We start from the raw sequence: 19,508 nt of genomic DNA on the forward strand, positions 1-19,508 counted from the left end.
TTTTTTTTTTTAAGTACAGCTAGCTCTATGGGAGAATCAAGTGATTCTCCACTTACCACAGCAGCTGCTGTGAACTCCAGAACTAAATGCCTAGTGCCTTTCTGCACTATAAGGGTAATATACACTTTGTGTCAAGGCTGTGGATTTCATTAGGAACAGCATACTTCTCATCTTCTGAGTCTCAGGTGGGCCTGAAAAATCCTGGAGGAGATGACTTTTATTACCTAAACTGAGTAAAAAACCAACTCTTTTCTGATACTTTGAATCACAAATGTTTCTCAAAATCAGTGTGATGTTGTACATAATTTTGGTATTCTTTTGAGAACTCACAAGCTTTCATGTTTATTTATTTGACAGTAAAATAGTCCTAATCATTAAGTCTAAATGTGAAGTTCAAGAAACATTTGTTTATCTACCTTGCAAACTTGTTGACAGAGTAAGATGCATAGCAGAGGCACACAATGAGATCCCAAAAAGTTCATGGGGAAAAAAAAACAAACAAACAACAAAAAAACAGAATTTTGAAAGACAGCATTTGGCCTTGTTTATCCTGTAGACAGGGTATTATTGTATTGGTTTACGAGGTATGACATTTATAAAAACTTACTTCTGTCTGCAGTCTTATGCGTGTTTCAATAAAGGCATTATCTTCAGCAGAACTAGATATTTTTACAGGCACTATTCAGTATATTTCAAAGTGTCTTTATAATTTCTGGAATATGTTCTCTAGTCAGGTTGATCAGACAGCACTGCTGTCCTGAACACTTTACCTCATGCTGCAAGACACAAAAATGTTTTTTTACACAGCCTAGTTGTCCATACAATTAAATCTAACAGCCTGTTTTCTTTGCATGCCCAAAGGCTCCAAGATAATTTTTTCACCCCTTCAGTTGTTTTACATGCTGGCTAAGCAATACAAGAACTGATAGATTGACGATAGTAAAGATAATAGGAGCTGCAATTTCTGGCGTAGAACTTCTCTAGGTCACTAATAACTAGTATGGTCGTGTCTTTCTCTATGTGTTGGTGCATCAATCACAGCAAGGAGCCTGTCCATCTATTAAGAAAATACATTATTATAGGCAGCTTATACCACCATGCAGACAATGAGTTATGCCCCAAGGTGCAGCTATCAAGAAGGTCCACGAGGGATATCCTGAAGGGATATGAGATATGTGAGTTTTTGCATGTCTGATGAATGCTAGAAACTTAAATCTAGCAAAGGCCATATTATTAAGCAGCTGGTTATGTTTTGTGACAAGAAAAACATGCTTCCATTCTCACTGGTATCCCAGACTTAACTACTTTCTCTCATCAATATTCATACCTGTCTCTTGGGAAAGATTTAGAGAGTCTGATTGTGAACAAGATGTTTGTTTTTTGACATCTCCACTGCTGAGATTCTACAGCTATTTGCAATGTTAAAAACATGGCCTACATGCTAATCAGAATAATCTTATTCTGAGTAAACTCTTATCACAAAATCTGACAGGAGGCATAGGCAGAATTCATAAACTTTCTTAAATCGTGTGCTATTTTTTTCATGAACACTTAAAAGTATTATTAGACTGCTATTAGTAATGAATTCAGACACTTGTTCAAAATGTCACTGAGGATGGTTTTCTTTGAGGAAATAAACAGGTCCATGATTCTGTATATGTAAAACCTTAAGGATCCACTAACTATTCTAACTACTAGGAACTTAGAGAATGCAAACTGAAGTCTTCAGGGCAAAGAGCTTACGTGATTCATTGAGCACAGTCTTGAGTGATTCAGTCTCACCTCTGAACATGTTCAAGTTGCTTTCATCAGGAAGATCCCTGTATCTCAGAAACAATTTTTTGTTACAGCAAGGTAGAGATATGGACAAAAATTTTTTCCTGTCTAGCTCATAAGCACAGCTTAATTTCTGATCCTGCAGACTACTGTGTGGTTAGGAGTGCTCAGCTTTTTCTTTTTAGGCTGTTGTGCTTTGCATAATAAAATGATTATTTACTCAGCCACTTGAACCTGAATTTCCTTCATTCAAGATGAGTGTCCTAAAGCACAATTTTAGCTTTTCTTGTTTTCATCTTTGCCAACTGATTTCTAACTACTCACAGTACGTACTAAAATTTTAGAAGATATTTATCCATGAATTTTGTATAGCTTATTAATTAAGTTCTTTTCTTGCAGAATGAGAGTCTTTCATCTAATCTGCAAAAAAAGTTGGAACCAAGATGTCTCTCATGAGCACTCTGCTCATAGGGATAATAGCTCTTAATACAGACTCTACTTTTGTGTAGACCTCTAAGCATCTTTACCACTGCTATTGCACATGGGATAATTAGATGGGTTGGGCCTCTGACTTCACTGCTGGCACTGAGTAGTTCACATATGTTAGAATGAGAGCAGACTTGAACAGGCCAGCTGCAGACATCTGGGCATCAGAGGAGAGTTTCCACAGTTTTTACCTATGGAATCTATATCCAAATGTCAGCTGAGTTATGATTTTGCGAGTATCCAGGGAATCTGAATTATGGACTGGAACTCAAAACAATAAATTTTCCATGTGAATTTACTGCAAAACTCTTCAACTGTTGAGCTGGTTAAAACTGATATTTTTCCCCATTACTTACCAGTATTCTTGGAGTAGGATAAATTATTAATAAGTTTAAGGGAAATAGTGGAGGTCCTTTAGTTCAACCTCCTTGTAGAAGTTAAGCCATCTTCAAAACCAGAGCTGTTCCTCAAGGCAGTGCCCACCCATTTTCTGAAAATCTCAAAGGATGGACAGTCCACAGCCTCCCTGGGCAACTCGTAACAGGGTTTCACACTGTCATTGTGAAGAATTTGTTCACATTTCCAGCCTGAATTTCTCTTTTGCAACTTTTGCTTTGCCACATTGCCCATTCATTGTGCAGTCCTGAGTCTGTCCCATTGTTTGGCAGTTTACCTGTAAGATACCTCCTGACCCCTTTTATGGATGTTCCTAAACATCTTTAATGGATATTACAGAACACACACTACGTACTTCACCTCTAGCTAAGACTAAATCCTGTCTGGAGTTTTTTTCTTAGATGATACTTTCTGCTTTTGCTATGGAAACTCCAGGAATTTCTGGTTGAGTGCTTAATAGTCTAAATAGTACCCATGGGATGATCTGTGTTTGCAAGCAAGTCATTTATGACTCTCAGTTACTAGCATTTATGTTTTTTTTAGTGTGTGTTCTGAGATGCTGACAATATTTGGACTATTCATTCCCAGGTACAATACATTACTATTTTTCTGTCATAAATAGCTAGGGTTGTATTTTACTTGTTGCCTGTGGCTTCTGAGAGATTTTGTTATTCTTTTGACAGTGCTTACAAATTAATTCACGATGTTTCATAATGCTGTGACTCCCATACTGCAGCCTCAAGAAGATGAGGACTTAATGGCTAATGCAAGTGAGGTGGTATAGGTTAAATTGTAACTTTATAAACATATTGAAACTTGAAAGTAGAGAAAACAGTTTATTCAACCTTACAATAAATTTTGCAAAATAGAATATCTTTGATTATCATATTTTAACCTGAAGGATTTTTTTCTTTTCATTTTATAAAAGATTGAAACACTGTTGGCAATGATATGGACACAGAAATACTAGTTACTATGTTTTATTTTCTACAATCTGGTTAAAAGTAGCATGCAAGTAATTGAATAAAAATACTTGTATATATGACTTATTTTGAAATAACAATTATATCAGCAGTGGATAAAAATCTTTCCATGAAAATTTAAATGAAAGCATGACAAAAAGAAAACAATTTTTGACCTGAAAAAAATGTTTGTTTCCCTGTTATCCTTCACATATTCTATTCATTTCATACTGTAATAGCTCCGAAAAATATTTTCATACATTTTAAACTGCTTTTATATTGTTAAATCACTTTAACAAAAGAAGGACATGAATAATTGAGAATGATGGATTGCTTGCAGAAGAATCTCTATTTACACAGGCTAGTCCATACTGCTCAGCACTCTGATGAAACCCATCTGACTTCTACATACGTCTGGTACCAGATGGTACATACTGCATGCTTGAACATGGATTTCTATCAGGTTGAGGTTTTCCCTCAACTTAACTAACCACATGAAGGCGTATTTTGCACCACATCTGGTCATTCTTGTGCTTTCTAAATAACAACCTTTTGTAAAAATATGCACACATTTCCTTAAGGTTGCCAAGTGCATGCTAAATGTTAACAAACAGAATGGATAATATGCAGATTGACTTTTTTTTAAGATGTATCCTAAATTTAAAGAGCTATCATGATGCAATTCCTGTAATAATGGCCCATAGAAGGGAACAGCAGACTCTGAGGCATCTCACTCCAGTGAGATCTCTGCAGCCACTCGAAGGCAGTTGTACATCTCCTGTGGCAGGTCAGCCCGAGTGAGATTGTTTCCATCCAGGCGTAAATGTGTGATCTTGGAATATGTCAGTGGTCCAACAACCTTACAGAAGCTGCTCAATGGGAACTCTGAAAAAAAGGGTACATGAGTAAGAAAAAACATGAAGAATTAGGACAAATACCACTTGGAAAATGTGGCCTTCCTGAGGAGCCCATTCCTCCATCTCAGTGAAAAACCTTTTCCTAAGTAACCAATCTGAACCTCCACTGAAAATTTTTCAATATTTAATGTGTTTCCGCTGATATAATTCCCTGTTAGTTTACTGCAACTCGAGAAGTCTGTATTATAGAATCATAGGATCTTCTGAGTTGAAAGGGATCCTTGAAGGTCATCCACTCCAACTCCCCTGCAGTGAGCAGGAATTGATTACCTACAGCTGATCAGGGCACTCAGAGTGACATCCAGCCTGATCTTGGATGTCTCCCAAGGATGGATCATCCATCATTCCTCTGGGCAACATGTTCCAGTGCCTCACAAACCTTACTGTAAAATCTTCTTCTTTATATTCTAAATCTTCTTCTTCTTAATATCTAAATCTCCTTTCTTTTAGTTTGAAACAATTTCCCCTTGTCAGAAGTGTTGAAGAGGTTCCTCGCTTTAGCTGTGAGAAGTTCAGAATTTAAGAATTTCAGACTGGGTTTTTCAAGTGCTGTGTACTTCCAACATTACTATGAATTTTAAGACTTAGATTTTATTCACAGACTCAGGCTGGCACTTAGAAGGGAAAAGTAAAAAAAATAAAATAAAAGAAAGAATCAGTAGAATCTGGGATGCAGAGGGAATAATCTCTTACGCTGAGTGCATTATGATGGAAATGTGAAACAGTGCTATGTAATATCTTGAATGAAGTTTCTGGAACAACTGACACTGTGATTTGGCCTTACCAATAAGACAATCCACAGAGTTTCTCTGTTAAGTATTGTTTTCTGAATGTTTACTTTTGATTTACTATTTTCAAAATGCAATTTGGCCTAGGAGCAAGGAAGAAATTACGCTCAAACTGTACGGCTGAACCTTTCTGGAACAGCAGGCTTACAGAGTAAGTAATCATAAAAAATATTTGAAAAATTTTTGTATTTATTGCAATTTATGTATCATGCTGTATATAGACTCCATCCAGTTGAAATACAGCAGACCTTGAATGAAATTAGTATCTTATGAACAATATTAACTGGAAGCAAAAAAAAAAAAAAAAAATTCTGTGCTCAATATAAATATGCACACATATATACAAGGGATGCTCCAAAAGTAATGCCTCCCATTTTATTATGTTGGCTCAAGACATCAGAGGCAGATGTTGGTGGTACAGCAGTAGAGGATGAACCTTCCCAACAATATTCCATTTCATTTTGTTGCTGTGCAACAGATGGCAGCAGAGGGGCACTCTGACATAATGGCATTTGACATGGAAGTGTGGATGAAGCAAAGGGGTATCACTGAATTCCTCTATGCAGTAAACGTTGAACCCATTGACATTTGTCAATGTTTGCTGAATGTTAATGGATACCAAACAGTGGATGTGAGCACAGTGAGGCTGAGGGTGGTCCATTTCAGCAGTGGTAACAGCAACTGTGGGTCACCTCCACTGGTACAGACTTTTACAAGCGTTGCATTCAGGCTCTTCTTCATTTCTTGAAAAAACTGCAGTTAGTGGTGTGACTATGCTGAAAAAAAATAGTGATTTGTAGCTGAGAATCTTCACTGTCAAATGGCTTTATTCTGTCCTTTGTATCTGTTGCAGTTTTCATGAAATTAAATAAGAGGCATTACTTTCAAAGAATAAGATATTCATACACTTTGATTCATACACTACTGAAGAAGAAATGTGAGAGTCTTACAGCTTTTGTAATCAATCAAATGCTATAAAATGCTTTCATGTTGCAGAAGACTACAACTCATAATTTGTGAAAAACAAATATAGGGTTCTCAAAATCAGAAACTCTTTTGACTACCAGTGGACTTTTGAAAACAGCACCTTTTATATCTATGCTGTATATCTATTTATCTCATTTGAGAAAACGTCGTACTAAAGGAGATGGAGGGTTTTCCATTTTAAGTTGAATTCTTCCAGAATTAACATTACAGTAATGTGCATTCATTGATTAAATGAACTAGTGTGAACTAGATATAAGTGTATATTTGTCCATAAAGGCAGATCTTTAAAGAATGACAGTCTAGGTAATGTTTTAGAGATAGTAGAGGTAGAGATATGTTGTTATGTTGAATAGTGGGTAAAACTGTGTGTATCTTCCATAAGTTTTAAATGAGGATTAAGGAAATGCGTTTCAAAAATGTTAGATTTTGTACACCAGTTAGAGACCAAAATCAAAACAATTTCCTAGATTTTGTGCATTGTATAACCCTGTTTTGGAAAGATGAGAGCTAAAGGTAATGCTTATTTATTTTCATGGAAATTGCAACAGGTGAGAGATAAAAGACATCCTTGATGACACAGTCATTGGACAGTCAGAATCACAATGTTAATAATATTAAGTCTGAAGATCAATTCTAATATTCTTCCAGTTCAGAATGTATCAGTTGAAATGAACCGTCAATTCTTGCGGGATATAACCATATAAAATAAGAGATAGGATTAGAGCTGTATGGTATTTGTTGTATGCAAACATAAGTTTGCTTGGCCTACAGACTATACCATTAATTATTTACATCCAAATCTTTCTAGGTAATTTGGTGTAATTTGTAAAGATTTGAATAAATATGAATTCTAATATAGATTTCTTTTTCCTTTTCTTATCATTCATGGAAAATAAAATGGCATGTAATTACACATTTGTTGAAGGCCACACATATAAAAGCTTTCTGAATTTCCTTTTTTCATATTTTTTCTTGTTGTTACTTCTGAGTGCAAGGTCTTACAACTGGTTGAAATATAAGGTATGCGCATGTAATTTGGGTGCTCAGAGTATTTAAACATCATACATGTAAATTGTAAAGTTTATCAGTGTTACTAAAACATCTAGCTGTGCCGACTGCTTATGAGATTTAAACCACTTTGGAAATAGATTCTGATTTAGTCTTTACTGAAGTCAAAGGAACTCTGTCATGAAGTTCAGTGGTATTGGGTTCCATTACTCAGTGCAAAAATGCGTTTTTTTCATGTGGGTATCAATTTATTATACAGTTTGTGTAATTTCAGTTGTTAGAAGTATATTAAAAATATCTGGATTCTAATTATTACCTACAATAAAAAAGATTAGACAAGTGGGACTTGGACTGCATCTGATATTCTTTTATCTAGATGTTCTGCGTGGGAACCACAGTCAAAGAGACTGAAGCACTGAAACATCACTAGTTTACTTCCTCCTTTATTACAGTGATCAATGTTGCAGATATTCCTGTTAAAAATGTTTCTGAATTAATAATATCCATGTTCAGAGGCAATGAACCTTGAATTTTGCCACCAGTGTGACATTCATATTTTGCCAACAAAGAATTCCTGCTTGAACCTGACACAGAGATCCAACAAGAATTGGATAAAAGTTGGATTTTCATCTGAACAGCTATTTTCTCACTAAATGTGTCTGTCCCTTTAAGAAATTTTGATATTTTAACAAATAACCCGAATATAATAAGTATATATATAAAGGAATACAACAAAAAGGAATATATATAAAGGAGCATATTTATCCTCTGCTCTCACCGATAGACCAAAATAGAAGCATACATACATTTATTTTCTACACAAAATTCTTTTTTTTTTTTTTTACTGTATGCTAAGCAAAGGTATATCACTTTTTAAATCAGGAGCACAAGCAGCTTCAAGCTGAGGAAAATTGACTATGCTGAGACTTCTTGTTAAGACATGCAATACAGCAGAAAAGCTTACTGGGATCAGCAGCTCTAATAATCCTTGTTGGCTTGTGGGACGATGGTAAGCATATTCAGTCATTTCTGCACAGACCATTGTAAAAAAACACTCTGAGATTGGTGCAGTGTTCCAGATAGAAGACCACAAGGCATCTTACAACTAGCTATGTTTAGAGTAATTAAATTCATGGGACAACTACTGATCCAGCCAATGAACTGCAGCAAAATGCAGCCAGAACTGCAGCAGAAAGCTGGGTCCAAATGCAAGATCTTGCACCTGGGTTGAGGCAACCACCATTACAAATACAAGCTGGAGGATGAGAGGATTGAGTGCAGCCTTGCCAAAAAAAGCTGGGGTACTGGCAAGCTGGACATGAGCTAGCAATGTGCCCTCGCAGCTCAGAAAGATAACCATAACCCAGACTGCATTAAAAGAAACACGGCCAGCATGTTGAGGGAGGTGATCCTACCTCACTGCTCAACGCTGGTGAGGTCTCACCTGGAGGACTGCATCCAGATGTGGAGTATTCAGTACTGTTGGAGTGTATCCAGAGAAGGGCCACAAAATGATCAAAGGGATGGAACACCTCTCCTATGAGGACAGGCTGAGAGAGCTGGGGCTGTTCAGCCTGGACAAGAGAAAGCTGCCAGCTGACCTGGTAGTGAGCTTTCAGTATCTAAAGGGAAGCTACAGGAAAGAAGGGGACAGACTCTTTAGCAGGATCTGCTGTGATAGCGCAAGGGGAAATGGTTCCAAGCTCAAAGAGGGTAGATTTAGGTTTGATATAAGGAAAAATCTTTTACAGTGAGTGTGGTGAGGCACTGGAATAGGTTGCTCAGTTATGTAGTTGACGTCCCATCCCTGGAGACTTTCAAAGTGAGGCTGAATAAGGCCCTGGGCAACCTTATCTAGCTGTGGTGTCCCTGTTCATTGCAGGGGAGCTGGCCTTCAGAGGTCCCTTCCAACTCTAATAGTTCCATGATTCTATGAGAATATGTGTCTTTGACTGTCCTCTGAAAAGTTTTCAAGTTCCAATTGTTATACTCCATTTCTACAATATCTTCTTGCTAGTGCTTCACGTGGAAGCTTCTTTTCTTAATCTTTTGCAAATGAAATATGCGCCTGTGAACTCTCATATCACTGATTCTCTTTGATGTTTATACTTGCAGAGGGTTTTTTGCCTTGAATAATCTATAATAACAAATACTATAAATATATACTTAAACCTAAAGGCATCTTAAAGCATAGGAGCAAACAATTGTTATTACAAAGCACAAAATTTCACCCTGAAATTACTAAAAAAGACAATAAGAAAACAAACAACAACAACAACAAAAACCCAGAAACTCCAATCTTCTCCATTCTTTGCTCTTGAGACAGGAATAGAGCAAAGACTTTTATAAACTCATCATGGTCCCACACTAGCTTGGAAATCTAACTTGTTCAAACACAGGTGATGGGGTATACTGTTGATACCTAACATGGACTTCGCACATGCTTCAGTTTATTAGTAGAGATCAAAGGAGTTCTTCTGAATTTGTCTTTATTCCAGTTTGCTATCCTACTTGTTAGCCTGTTCCTCCTCCTGTCACACTGGGATGAAGACAAATCTTCAAATCTTTCAAATCTTTTGGAGGGTACATTTATCAGCTTTTGTTCAGTAAGATCAAAGTCACTCATATGAGGATATTTTCCTAATACATCATCTTTTAAATATGTCAATGCATAATTTCTCCATCAAACCAAAACTCAGGGACAATAATTTAAAGAAATATTCCCTTTCTTTCTAATAATATCAAATGGGGTATGGTTTTTTCTCAGCCAAATGTTAAGGTTAATTTATAGTCCTCAGTGTACTGAAAAAAAAAGAGAAATGACAGCAAATGAAGAACTATATAAGTGAAAATTTTAAGCTATGCAAGTATAATCTAAGAAATTATGCCTTTTGAATTGAGTATCCTTTTAGGACAAGCTATCATTAAATGTAATACAGAAGTTTCCTTCTCACATAATATCAGTACTATGGGCCATTATATGGAAGGGAAGCTTTCCTTGTTTACCTTCAACCTTACATAAATCTCTGGAAAACAAGAATATTTTATTAAAAAGCAACTGGTCATTTGTTTGAGGGTCAAACATCAGTCAACTGAATTTTTAGAAAGACTTAGCACTCAGACATGTAGGTCAGATGTAATGAGAAAAGAATTGCAAAGGGTTTGCTCACTCTGTATCAACTAGCTTCTTAAACCAAAATGCCTATTGCTTGCCCCACATTGTTAATTTGCATATAAGGGAACACAATTTTGTGCCTTTGAAATTAGATAGTCAAAGAAATTTGTCTTCTACACTTTCTTATTCAGCCAAAAGAACAAATTAGAGATCTCTTGCATCAGTCCATATGGTAGCAATGAAAGTGTAGCAGTAGCCAGTGCATTCACACCTCACACCATCAGCCTCTCCACTGACTAGAGTTCTGGAAACATTGCTTTCACTGAAAAAGTAAATTGCTGTCACAGTTGCTGAGAAGACCTTGGAAATGTGAGTGGAAAGCAAGCTTGGTACCTGGATCTCTTGAAAAAGGCTCAGAACAGCTGTTCTAAGCATTGAAAAATACCTCATTTATCACAGGAGAAATTAAAAATCATCAGCTCTTTCAGGAACAGAAGAATATCTGAAAGAGCACTATGGGTTGCTATACTTGGTACTTCATGTGGGAAGCATTAATTTGTTGCTTTCCTTCATCAAAACAAGGAAATGAGATACAGGAAAAAAAAATCAAAATATTGAGGAACGTGTGAAACATGGTAAACAAACAAACAAAAAAAATTGTTGCAAAAATTAAATGTATTAGCTGTCCTAGAGACCTGATGGATACAGGTAAACAGGAGGATTTTCTGATTTAGTTAATACTAGTTAGCAGGTTGATGTAAACCCTCAACAGAAACACAGTTGTTTTTCACCATACTGCCTCTCCATGAGAGGTCACTGATTACAGAAGTGTAGCTGGAGAGTGTCTGATGGGAGAGTGAGGCCTGCTCACTTCCATAGTATCCCCCTCCTACCCCAGGATTAAGGCAGTCTTGTCTCAGTAGAAACCTCCACAATCTCATACAAGGTGGGGTTACTGACTTTAGGAGGAACTTCTGTTCAAATCTTGTTTAAATGGAGACAAGCTTGATACTTGAAAATATGATGTGGAAAACAGGAATGGAAAGAAGAAACAGTGGGGAGCTCTTAGGATTTCAAGATGGATTTGGAAATATACTGCCTGAAAGAGGGAAGATAAGGAAGGAAGGAAGGAAGAAAGTAAATAAATAAATAAAACAAATAACAGCTAGTTTGTGTATTTTTCACTGTGCCCTATACCTTATGTATTACCTTTCCTCCCCTCCAGTACTTTCACTGAAAGATTATACATACTGTAGTCAAATTCTGTTATGTTTTCTTGACTTACAAATTCTGAATATCTTTCACACTGATTAAACTTTTTCCAGAGGGTTTTTTTTTTTCTAAATTGTATAAGTACCCTCCATTGATTTCAATGCAATCACTTTAATTTAGGTGAGATGAGGATTAATAACCACATTTGAAGGAAAACAGAATTTTCTGCCTTCAAGTAGGTAGCTAAATGTCTGTCTTTTAATATTAATGTGAGCAACAGTCAGAGAAATGTCAGTGTGCTAACAGGTTAGCCAGTACCATTTCTTCAGACTGTTTGAACAACAATTCCAGACACTTGCACAAGCCATTACTTTATGGACTGTGGTAAATGTTAATGAAAACATGCAACTTTAACTCACTGTTAATTTTGTTGACTTGGAGGTAGAAGTTTTCAAGATTCTCACTGACAGTTGGAATACTCTTCAGTTGATTGAAGGACAGATCCAACTCGACCAATGATGTGATATTGAAGACATTGCCTGGTATTCCAGAATCTGTTAATTTATTGTGGGATAAACGTAAATATTGCAGGGTTTTAAAACCTTGGAAGTACTCATCAGGAATATTGGAGATCTGGTTATTGTCAAAATACAGCATGAGTAAGGAGTGAGGCAGCCCTGTTGGTAGCTTTGTAAGTTGATTGAAGCTTAAGTCTAGATACAAAAGTGAATTCAGACCTTTAAATGCCCCAGAAATAGAATCTGCTTTCAGCTGGTTGTTCTGGAGATGAATGACAGTCAGATTTACCAGCCCCTCAAGTGCACCAGGATTGACTTTTGTGATCTTGTTGTGACTTAATTGCAGGTCATCCAGAGTTTTGGGGAGCGGTCCAACAGCTTCAGTCAAATTGTTGTAGTTAATGTGAAGTTTCTTCAGATTCTTTAGTTTAGAGAAGACTCTTCCCTTAATTTTTGAATTTTCCAGATGATTGTGATCTAGGATCAGCCACTGCAGATCTGTTACATTGTCAAATGCGTTCTCTTCAATGGCCTCAATCATATTGTTTCGAAGATAAAGGTATTTTATTCCACTTGGTACAATTGGAATGGTTTTCAGTTTAAGATTGTCACAATACATTGCAGTAGGATAGCTTAAAGGACAATTACATTCTGGGGCACAGACTGCTGTGGATGGCCCAAAAGGATCATAACCATAATCATCTGCAGGACCATAGTCATATTGGCAAAAAATGCCACTAATCAATACTAGAAAGATGGGTAGAGAGTTTAAAGTCATCTTTTCAATGTGTCTTGTCTCTGTATAGTGGAGGAGAATAAAAAAAAGTTACAATTCTGATTTTCTATTTTTTTCTTCAATACTTGAAATTTTAATATACCAAGATTATGATTCAACACTAATTAACACAAGCTTCTTATATAAAGCTAGTAATTAATTAAAAATACATTGTTTGTTAGCAATGCAGTGTTACTATTACAGTTTTACAGCACTTATTTTGTTATAATCTGCCTTTGTAATGTGAATCTGCAGGCCATTCTGCTGCTGCAAGTAACACATTTTTAAAATCATCCTGTAGCAATTCATTAAATTACAAGAAGAATGGTAAAGTCCAAGTGTTCTAAACTTGGAACACAAGTTTCTGGTTTTGCTGAAGGTCATGCTCAGAGACAGTTTTGCTATTTAAATTCTATCAAGCTTTCATTGCTACTCCTAATATGTTAAAGTACCTTATACTTAAATAATATGTAATGGCTTAATTCAGTTTCAGAAAACTAAATTAAGGAAAGTTGCAAACTGAGGGTGATGGTGTGCTATATAGTGTTATTAAGATGCCAATAGCTTGAGATATCTTCTTCCATATTCAGTTAAAGAACAAACTCATAAAAACAGCACATGTTCTCCTGGACCTGTCAAACAGCACTGCATATGTGTACATGTGTGTACTGTAATACAGGTCTACACTGGATTTGAAATGACAGCTCTTCACACAGTGCAAATGTTCTTTCAAAATTGATATATGACAATGAAAGTACTAATTACTTTATATTGCGACTCTAAGTAAACAGATCAATAAGCACTTGCTTTACAGTTGTCCTTCTAGATCAAATACAGCAAAAAGATGTTTAAGACATTGGGGATGTTTTGCTGTGATACAGTGACACATTACTCATCTCACATTACTTTTCAAGGACATACTTTAATAATTAGATGCTTCACAAGATACAACTCTATTAATATCTCAAAATCTGCATAAACTAGTATCTTGCAGATATTTCTTATTACCTAGATGGATGCTGAGTTGTAAAGATCAGCTTAGCATCACTGAAGTTGATGAGCTTACTTTGATTTTCACCATGAACATGTACTCAGCTACTGTTCAAAGAGTGAGAAAATTCAGAAAATCCTTAGAACCCTCTTGTTCTCAAATTATTTCAGACAGCATGTGCATCATTTAAACAGATCACCAGACATTCTCAGACCTAGGCAATCTTCCAGCAAAGTCTTGTTAGCACTATTTTGTGATGAAGTTCCTAAAGTTAAAATGCAAGCTCATAGCCTGAAAGTTGTCCTTAACTAAATTTCCTTGCTTTTACTAAGTTGATAAAAGCCACATCACAGTTTAATCAACTGGAATAACTTTAATCAGGGCCTACTGATCTTGTGTAATGGAAGAAATTTTTTTTAAAATTTTCTCTTGTCCAGTCAATCCCACATGAATCCTCACTGCTGGGTATTAAGCTGCTGTCCTCTGAACAAGGACTAGGATTGCATATCTTTTACCACGGTGTTGGCTCTGTTTTAGCTAATGACAAACTGTTGGATAGAGAATCATTGAAATGTGAGTTATCAGTGTAATTTTCTTTGTCTGTTCTTCATTACTGTATGAGATGAGAACACGCAGGGGACTTAAAGTCCCCTGCTGGTATGAAGAAGTATAGCTACTCTGAAAGGAGAGGAGTTACAATAATGCAGTCTGGTTTGAAATCTGCTCCTATTTTGATACTAAACATTAAAGATGAAGAACTAACTGCTTTGTATTCAAAATATATGATGTAGTGAACTTCTTGGACTTCTTTGACCTCACAATGACATTTTTACACGTCCTCATCATTTCATAGTCTTACTGATAACATAGAATAAACATCCCATTTTAAATTCAAGTTCTATTGTTCTTGTGGTTTCCAGTTATATTCAACATGCTTATCTTTATTACTCATATCATAGGCAGACAGTTAAACAGAGTACAATGCTTAACTACCATGAAAACATTCGAGTTAGATAAAAAAATTTGAATGATTTTACCAATAAGATTTTAAAATTTAAATGACAATTCTTCAGTGAAAAGTCATATGTGCACATGTGTCATGAAATAGCACAGTAACATGAATTTTTGGTGTTGTTATGTTTTATTTGTGGTTTTGCATTCTAAGTGGTTCTCTGTCAGAAGTGTTAAATGTAAATAGATCATATACACATGCTCGGCTGTTACACTGAACTGTGTACATTCAAAAGATACCATCAGCATACATTCTTAGATCTTATAACACAAGCATGCTTGAACTAATTGCCTGTGTTTGTTCTACTCAGTTATGCTGTTAAATACCTGTGTAAACATTTGTGAAGTTGCTCAGGCAGCATGCCAAAACACACCAAATGACAAATCCACAAATTTGGAAAAATTCTTACTACAGTGGAGTAGACAAACTATTCAAATTATTTTGGAGCCTATACTGCTTTAATTCCAAAGCTGTGAAATAAGGTATATAAAAGTTTATTATTCAAACATCATTAATCTAAATATGCATTAATTCTGCAGCTTACTGTTTCACACAGTTTGCATAAGAGTTCATATTAAAAAAGGTTCAATAGTATATATAAAATGAGCTTTAAAATTATCCAAATTTTTTCAACATGCCTGTAGTTTTCCTCTCTTTGTTTACTTGATTATTTAAATGTTTGAATACCTTGCCTTTTTATAAGAGAAAGAAAATTTAACAAATGGAGTCCTATGAAGTTATTAGCAAGTGAGGAATGAGTGGTCTTGAAAATAAATTCTTTGTGCTGTACATCAACTCTTCTTTTGAAGCAGAACAAAACACTTTGAAAAAGTGCAGCATTGATGCACAAAACATGTGAGGCTGTTTCAAGGAAGCTAAAACAGAAAATGCACTAAACGACTGCTGATTTGTATTCAATTTACAAATTGGCAAACTTATCTTGACATGTTTTCACATTCCCATTACAGCTACATTTAAATAGCTGAACATTACAGTTAAAACATGCAGCAGCACTTACCTTACTGCCTTGAAGCTGCTTTCCTTAATTCCCAGAGCAGATGCAATAAGGGACTGTATCGACCAATATATGCTGTAAACAGTGACAGGAGGTAAAAGTCTGCCAGATCCTCTGTGTTACAAGAGGGAAAAAAAAAAAAAGACCCTGAAAAAAAAAAACCTAGTCACGCTGTTCTCTGAAGCTGCTATGTCATCATGGTGATCTTGTGGTGTGGCATGTACGAAAATGCAGCTCTCTTAATGAAGTGCAGGTGGATACCACATTTTGTACAAGGACAACCCATCTGCTGTTCCTGTGGGATGAGAGAATGATAAGTGTTTCACAAATCTGAAAAAGTTTAGATCATTAGCCATGGCGTAATACAAAGATTTTTTGTATTTTAGAAGAACGTTTTCCTTTATAAAATAAATTATAAACAGACTTTTGTTTTCCAACTTATTTTATACTGCTAGACATGAGTTAACAAATAGCACTCAGACCTCAATGCTGCTGTACTTCTTTAGCCAAGTGACTCATTCTTTTTTTTTTTTAACTATCATATGTCCACAAAAAAAATATGCTTAATAAAACTTTTAGCTTAAGGATAGGAACAAAAGTGTCAGGATTATCTTTGAATTACATCATTTCACCCAACATGAGATACTGAGTTCAAAGTTTCTTCCACAAAGTGTAGAAATTTACTTGGTCTGTAACTTTTCTTTGGTGTTTAAATGCATGCCTGTTTAGTATAAACACATTCCCAGGAATGCTTTTTTTGTGTGTGTTGTATTTTTTTCCCCAGCAGTTACTGTAAACTCACTTTATAAATTTGCTCATTTTTGCACTTACGGCTTTCTCCTGCTTTTCAGAATCTGGAACTACTCAGCTTTACATTGTCTCTTTCTTATTCCATGGATGTAGTTCAAGAATGTATCTTACAGCTTGGATGAGAATGCTATTTTCACAGGGAAATGCCAAAAAAATAATGCACTGAGACAGTAACTGTTTAAAGTAGATCTTATTGTTTCTGTGAGAATCTCCCCTTATCTCTAGTAGTAGAGGTTGATGTCTTCTCTTTTTATGAGATGCAACCTCTCTGTTCTAAAGCTGGATGGGACAAATGTGAAATGAGCATACTGAAAGAATACAGAAACCAGTTTAAATAATCTTGCATGTTTAATTATATTTAACCATAATTGCTGTTGATACAAGAGTGCAAACACTCTTCTTTTCAGCCCAGGTTTTTTTTCTTTGTTTGTTTTTTGTTTTTTTTTTTTTTTGTCTGGTGCCACCTGTACAGAATAAATGATTTCTTTCAGAACTTCTTGCAGTCCATTCCTTTGCACTTCTTTAACTCGACTTCTATGAAAAGTCACAGAACAGGATGTAGATAGGCTGGAGAATCCAAGTGGCCTCCCACTGCAGAGGAACCCAGTCATGGGCTTCCACCAAGAACTGCTACTGCTACATCTGGGCCTTCATGCCAGTGGATCACTGCGGGCAGAGACAGGCTAGGCATAATTCAGTGCCCTTCACAAAGAATGAGAAAGATGGATGTCCCATGATTGCAAATCCCTGGGCTTCAAATTCCTGTACTTCTGTCGTAACACAATTAACAAATAAAACTACTCAAGACAGAGTGCCAAATGCCAGTGCAGCCCTGAGGGAGTGAATTTAATTGTTTTGATATTCTAACAGCGTGCCTGTCACCCTGGCGTTGGAGAACCATTTATATGTTAGAAAACAGAGGCTGATGACAGACCATAATTACATATCCGAGTGATGCAGATCAGCTAAATGGTTAAGAGTGTTTGAAATCTTCAAAATCACCATAATGAATTAAGTTAAGTAGGTGAAATATGCATGGAATAAGGACTGGAAATGTACAAGTGGACAAAGCTGTTGTTGTCCTGTGCATGGACAAATGGAGACCAGATGGAGTTTCTCATTCTCAGTATGATACTTCTCTGAAAATTATTTCATTAGTTTCAGTTGACCAAGGAAAACCTAAGCTGTAGTCTTGATTGCAAAGGGGAAATAAAGCAAGAGTATGTAGAAAACAATCTAATTGAAACAAAGAAAGGATTCTGAGTACAGATCTCAGAATGCCCTTTAAAGTGGCCATGTGGTTTGCTCTGGAAAAGAAGGTACAGTGAGATGAGCAACAGAGCATGACAGTTGTAAAGATAACTCAAAAATCCACAGGGATTTGTATTCTCTGATCAAAAACCTTTTCTGAAAGACAAACACACTATTGTATAAAAATTAATATATATATTGATCTTTCAGTAACAGACGATTTTACTTTTGCAGTACAAACAGAATTATATATTGCTGGGAATACAGGATAGTGAAGGCTCGAAGTGTTTTTGGCAAAGGTATATCGACATACTCAATGTTTATTACTCCAATTTATCTAGGTTCAGTCTACATCCCTTTTCTCATTCTATAAACAGAAATACAAAACATGCCTATCTTCCTTAGTGGGTAGAAACATCTCATTAAACAAATGTGATGATATTTTACAATTAACATCTTGTAAAAACTTGGGTTATATATAGTTCAGCTAAGAATTTTCATTCATATAGTTCCCATTTTGCTGTTTTAAATTAACTATGTAAATTGCATATTCAAGATGAAGAAAACGTGCCTTCCAAGAATAAGATAAAGAAAGAGAAAAATTTTCCTTTACTTCAAGATTTTTGCCTTTTCTCCATTCTGATATTAATGCTGTTCCTTCAGCATCTTTTTATATGAAGGCTTAATTGATTCAGGAAACACACACCTCATAAACCTACACTTGGGGGAGCGCATTTCAGATGATGAAGATATGGTTTCTTATGCAACAGAGTGGGAAAACAGGTGGGTGATTTCTTTGCACAGGGTCTTTTTTCTTTTCTCTGACTCCCCTCCTTCTCCCCCCCACCCCCCCAGTTTTCAAAAGCTTTTAAACTACATGTGAGTGTAATTTACCTAATTTCCAAGGAATCCATGAAATAATGAGTAAATTCATCCATAGCATCTAATTGGATTATAAATATCCTTCTTACCTGATAGTTTAAGGACAAGCATATATTTCACAGATTTACAGCAGCTGTTCTTCTAATAAAGCCATCTTATGTTTTTTTTTTCTTTCTGCATTTAATTGTAGGCTTTATTTCTTACTTATTTTTCATAAATAGGGTCAAAATATGATTAAAACCTACTATCATATATTTCTCTTTAATTTGTGTTACGTGAACAGAAATTTTCCTTTTATTTGATTCAAGGCTCTTCTCTTGTTAATTCTTATTTTCAGATATGGAAATGGCCAAGAAGTCTGGTAGGTCTTAGTGAAAGAATCTGAAATCAGAACTCACTGTGAGCTTATCACTTTGCTTTAAGTCAGTATTCTGCTTTCAAATATTCTGAGTTAAAATGCCACTATTTTCTTTCTTCAGCCATCAGTCATATCCCTTCTGCCTTATCTCTCTCCAGTAAAAATATCTGCTTAATAGCTTCTACATACTTCTTCATGAACTTCTCTTAATCTGTTCGTTATTATCTCTTTTTTCTCCTAAAAATTCAA

General features: G+C 35.7%; 1 protein-coding gene across 1 annotated transcript in view; it reads right to left on the bottom strand.

Moving 5' to 3' along the window:
• The window catches only part of LOC100543036 (keratocan), a 29,355-nt gene extending 13,002 nt beyond the window's left edge, over positions 1-16,353 (bottom strand). The window contains exons 1-3 of the mRNA XM_003202125.4: positions 15,962-16,353; positions 12,067-12,963; positions 4,352-4,505 (exon numbers count right to left, since the gene is read on the bottom strand). Coding sequence (XP_003202173.2) covers positions 4,352-4,505; positions 12,067-12,943 — 1,031 coding nt within the window. The 5' untranslated portion in view covers positions 12,944-12,963; positions 15,962-16,353. The remainder of the gene's footprint in view (positions 1-4,351; positions 4,506-12,066; positions 12,964-15,961) is intronic.
• Between the last annotated feature and the right edge of the window lie 3,155 nt (positions 16,354-19,508).

Source organism: Meleagris gallopavo, chromosome 1 (genome assembly GCF_000146605.3).
Source record: "Meleagris gallopavo isolate NT-WF06-2002-E0010 breed Aviagen turkey brand Nicholas breeding stock chromosome 1, Turkey_5.1, whole genome shotgun sequence".
Taxonomy (NCBI): Eukaryota; Metazoa; Chordata; class Aves; order Galliformes; family Phasianidae; genus Meleagris; species Meleagris gallopavo.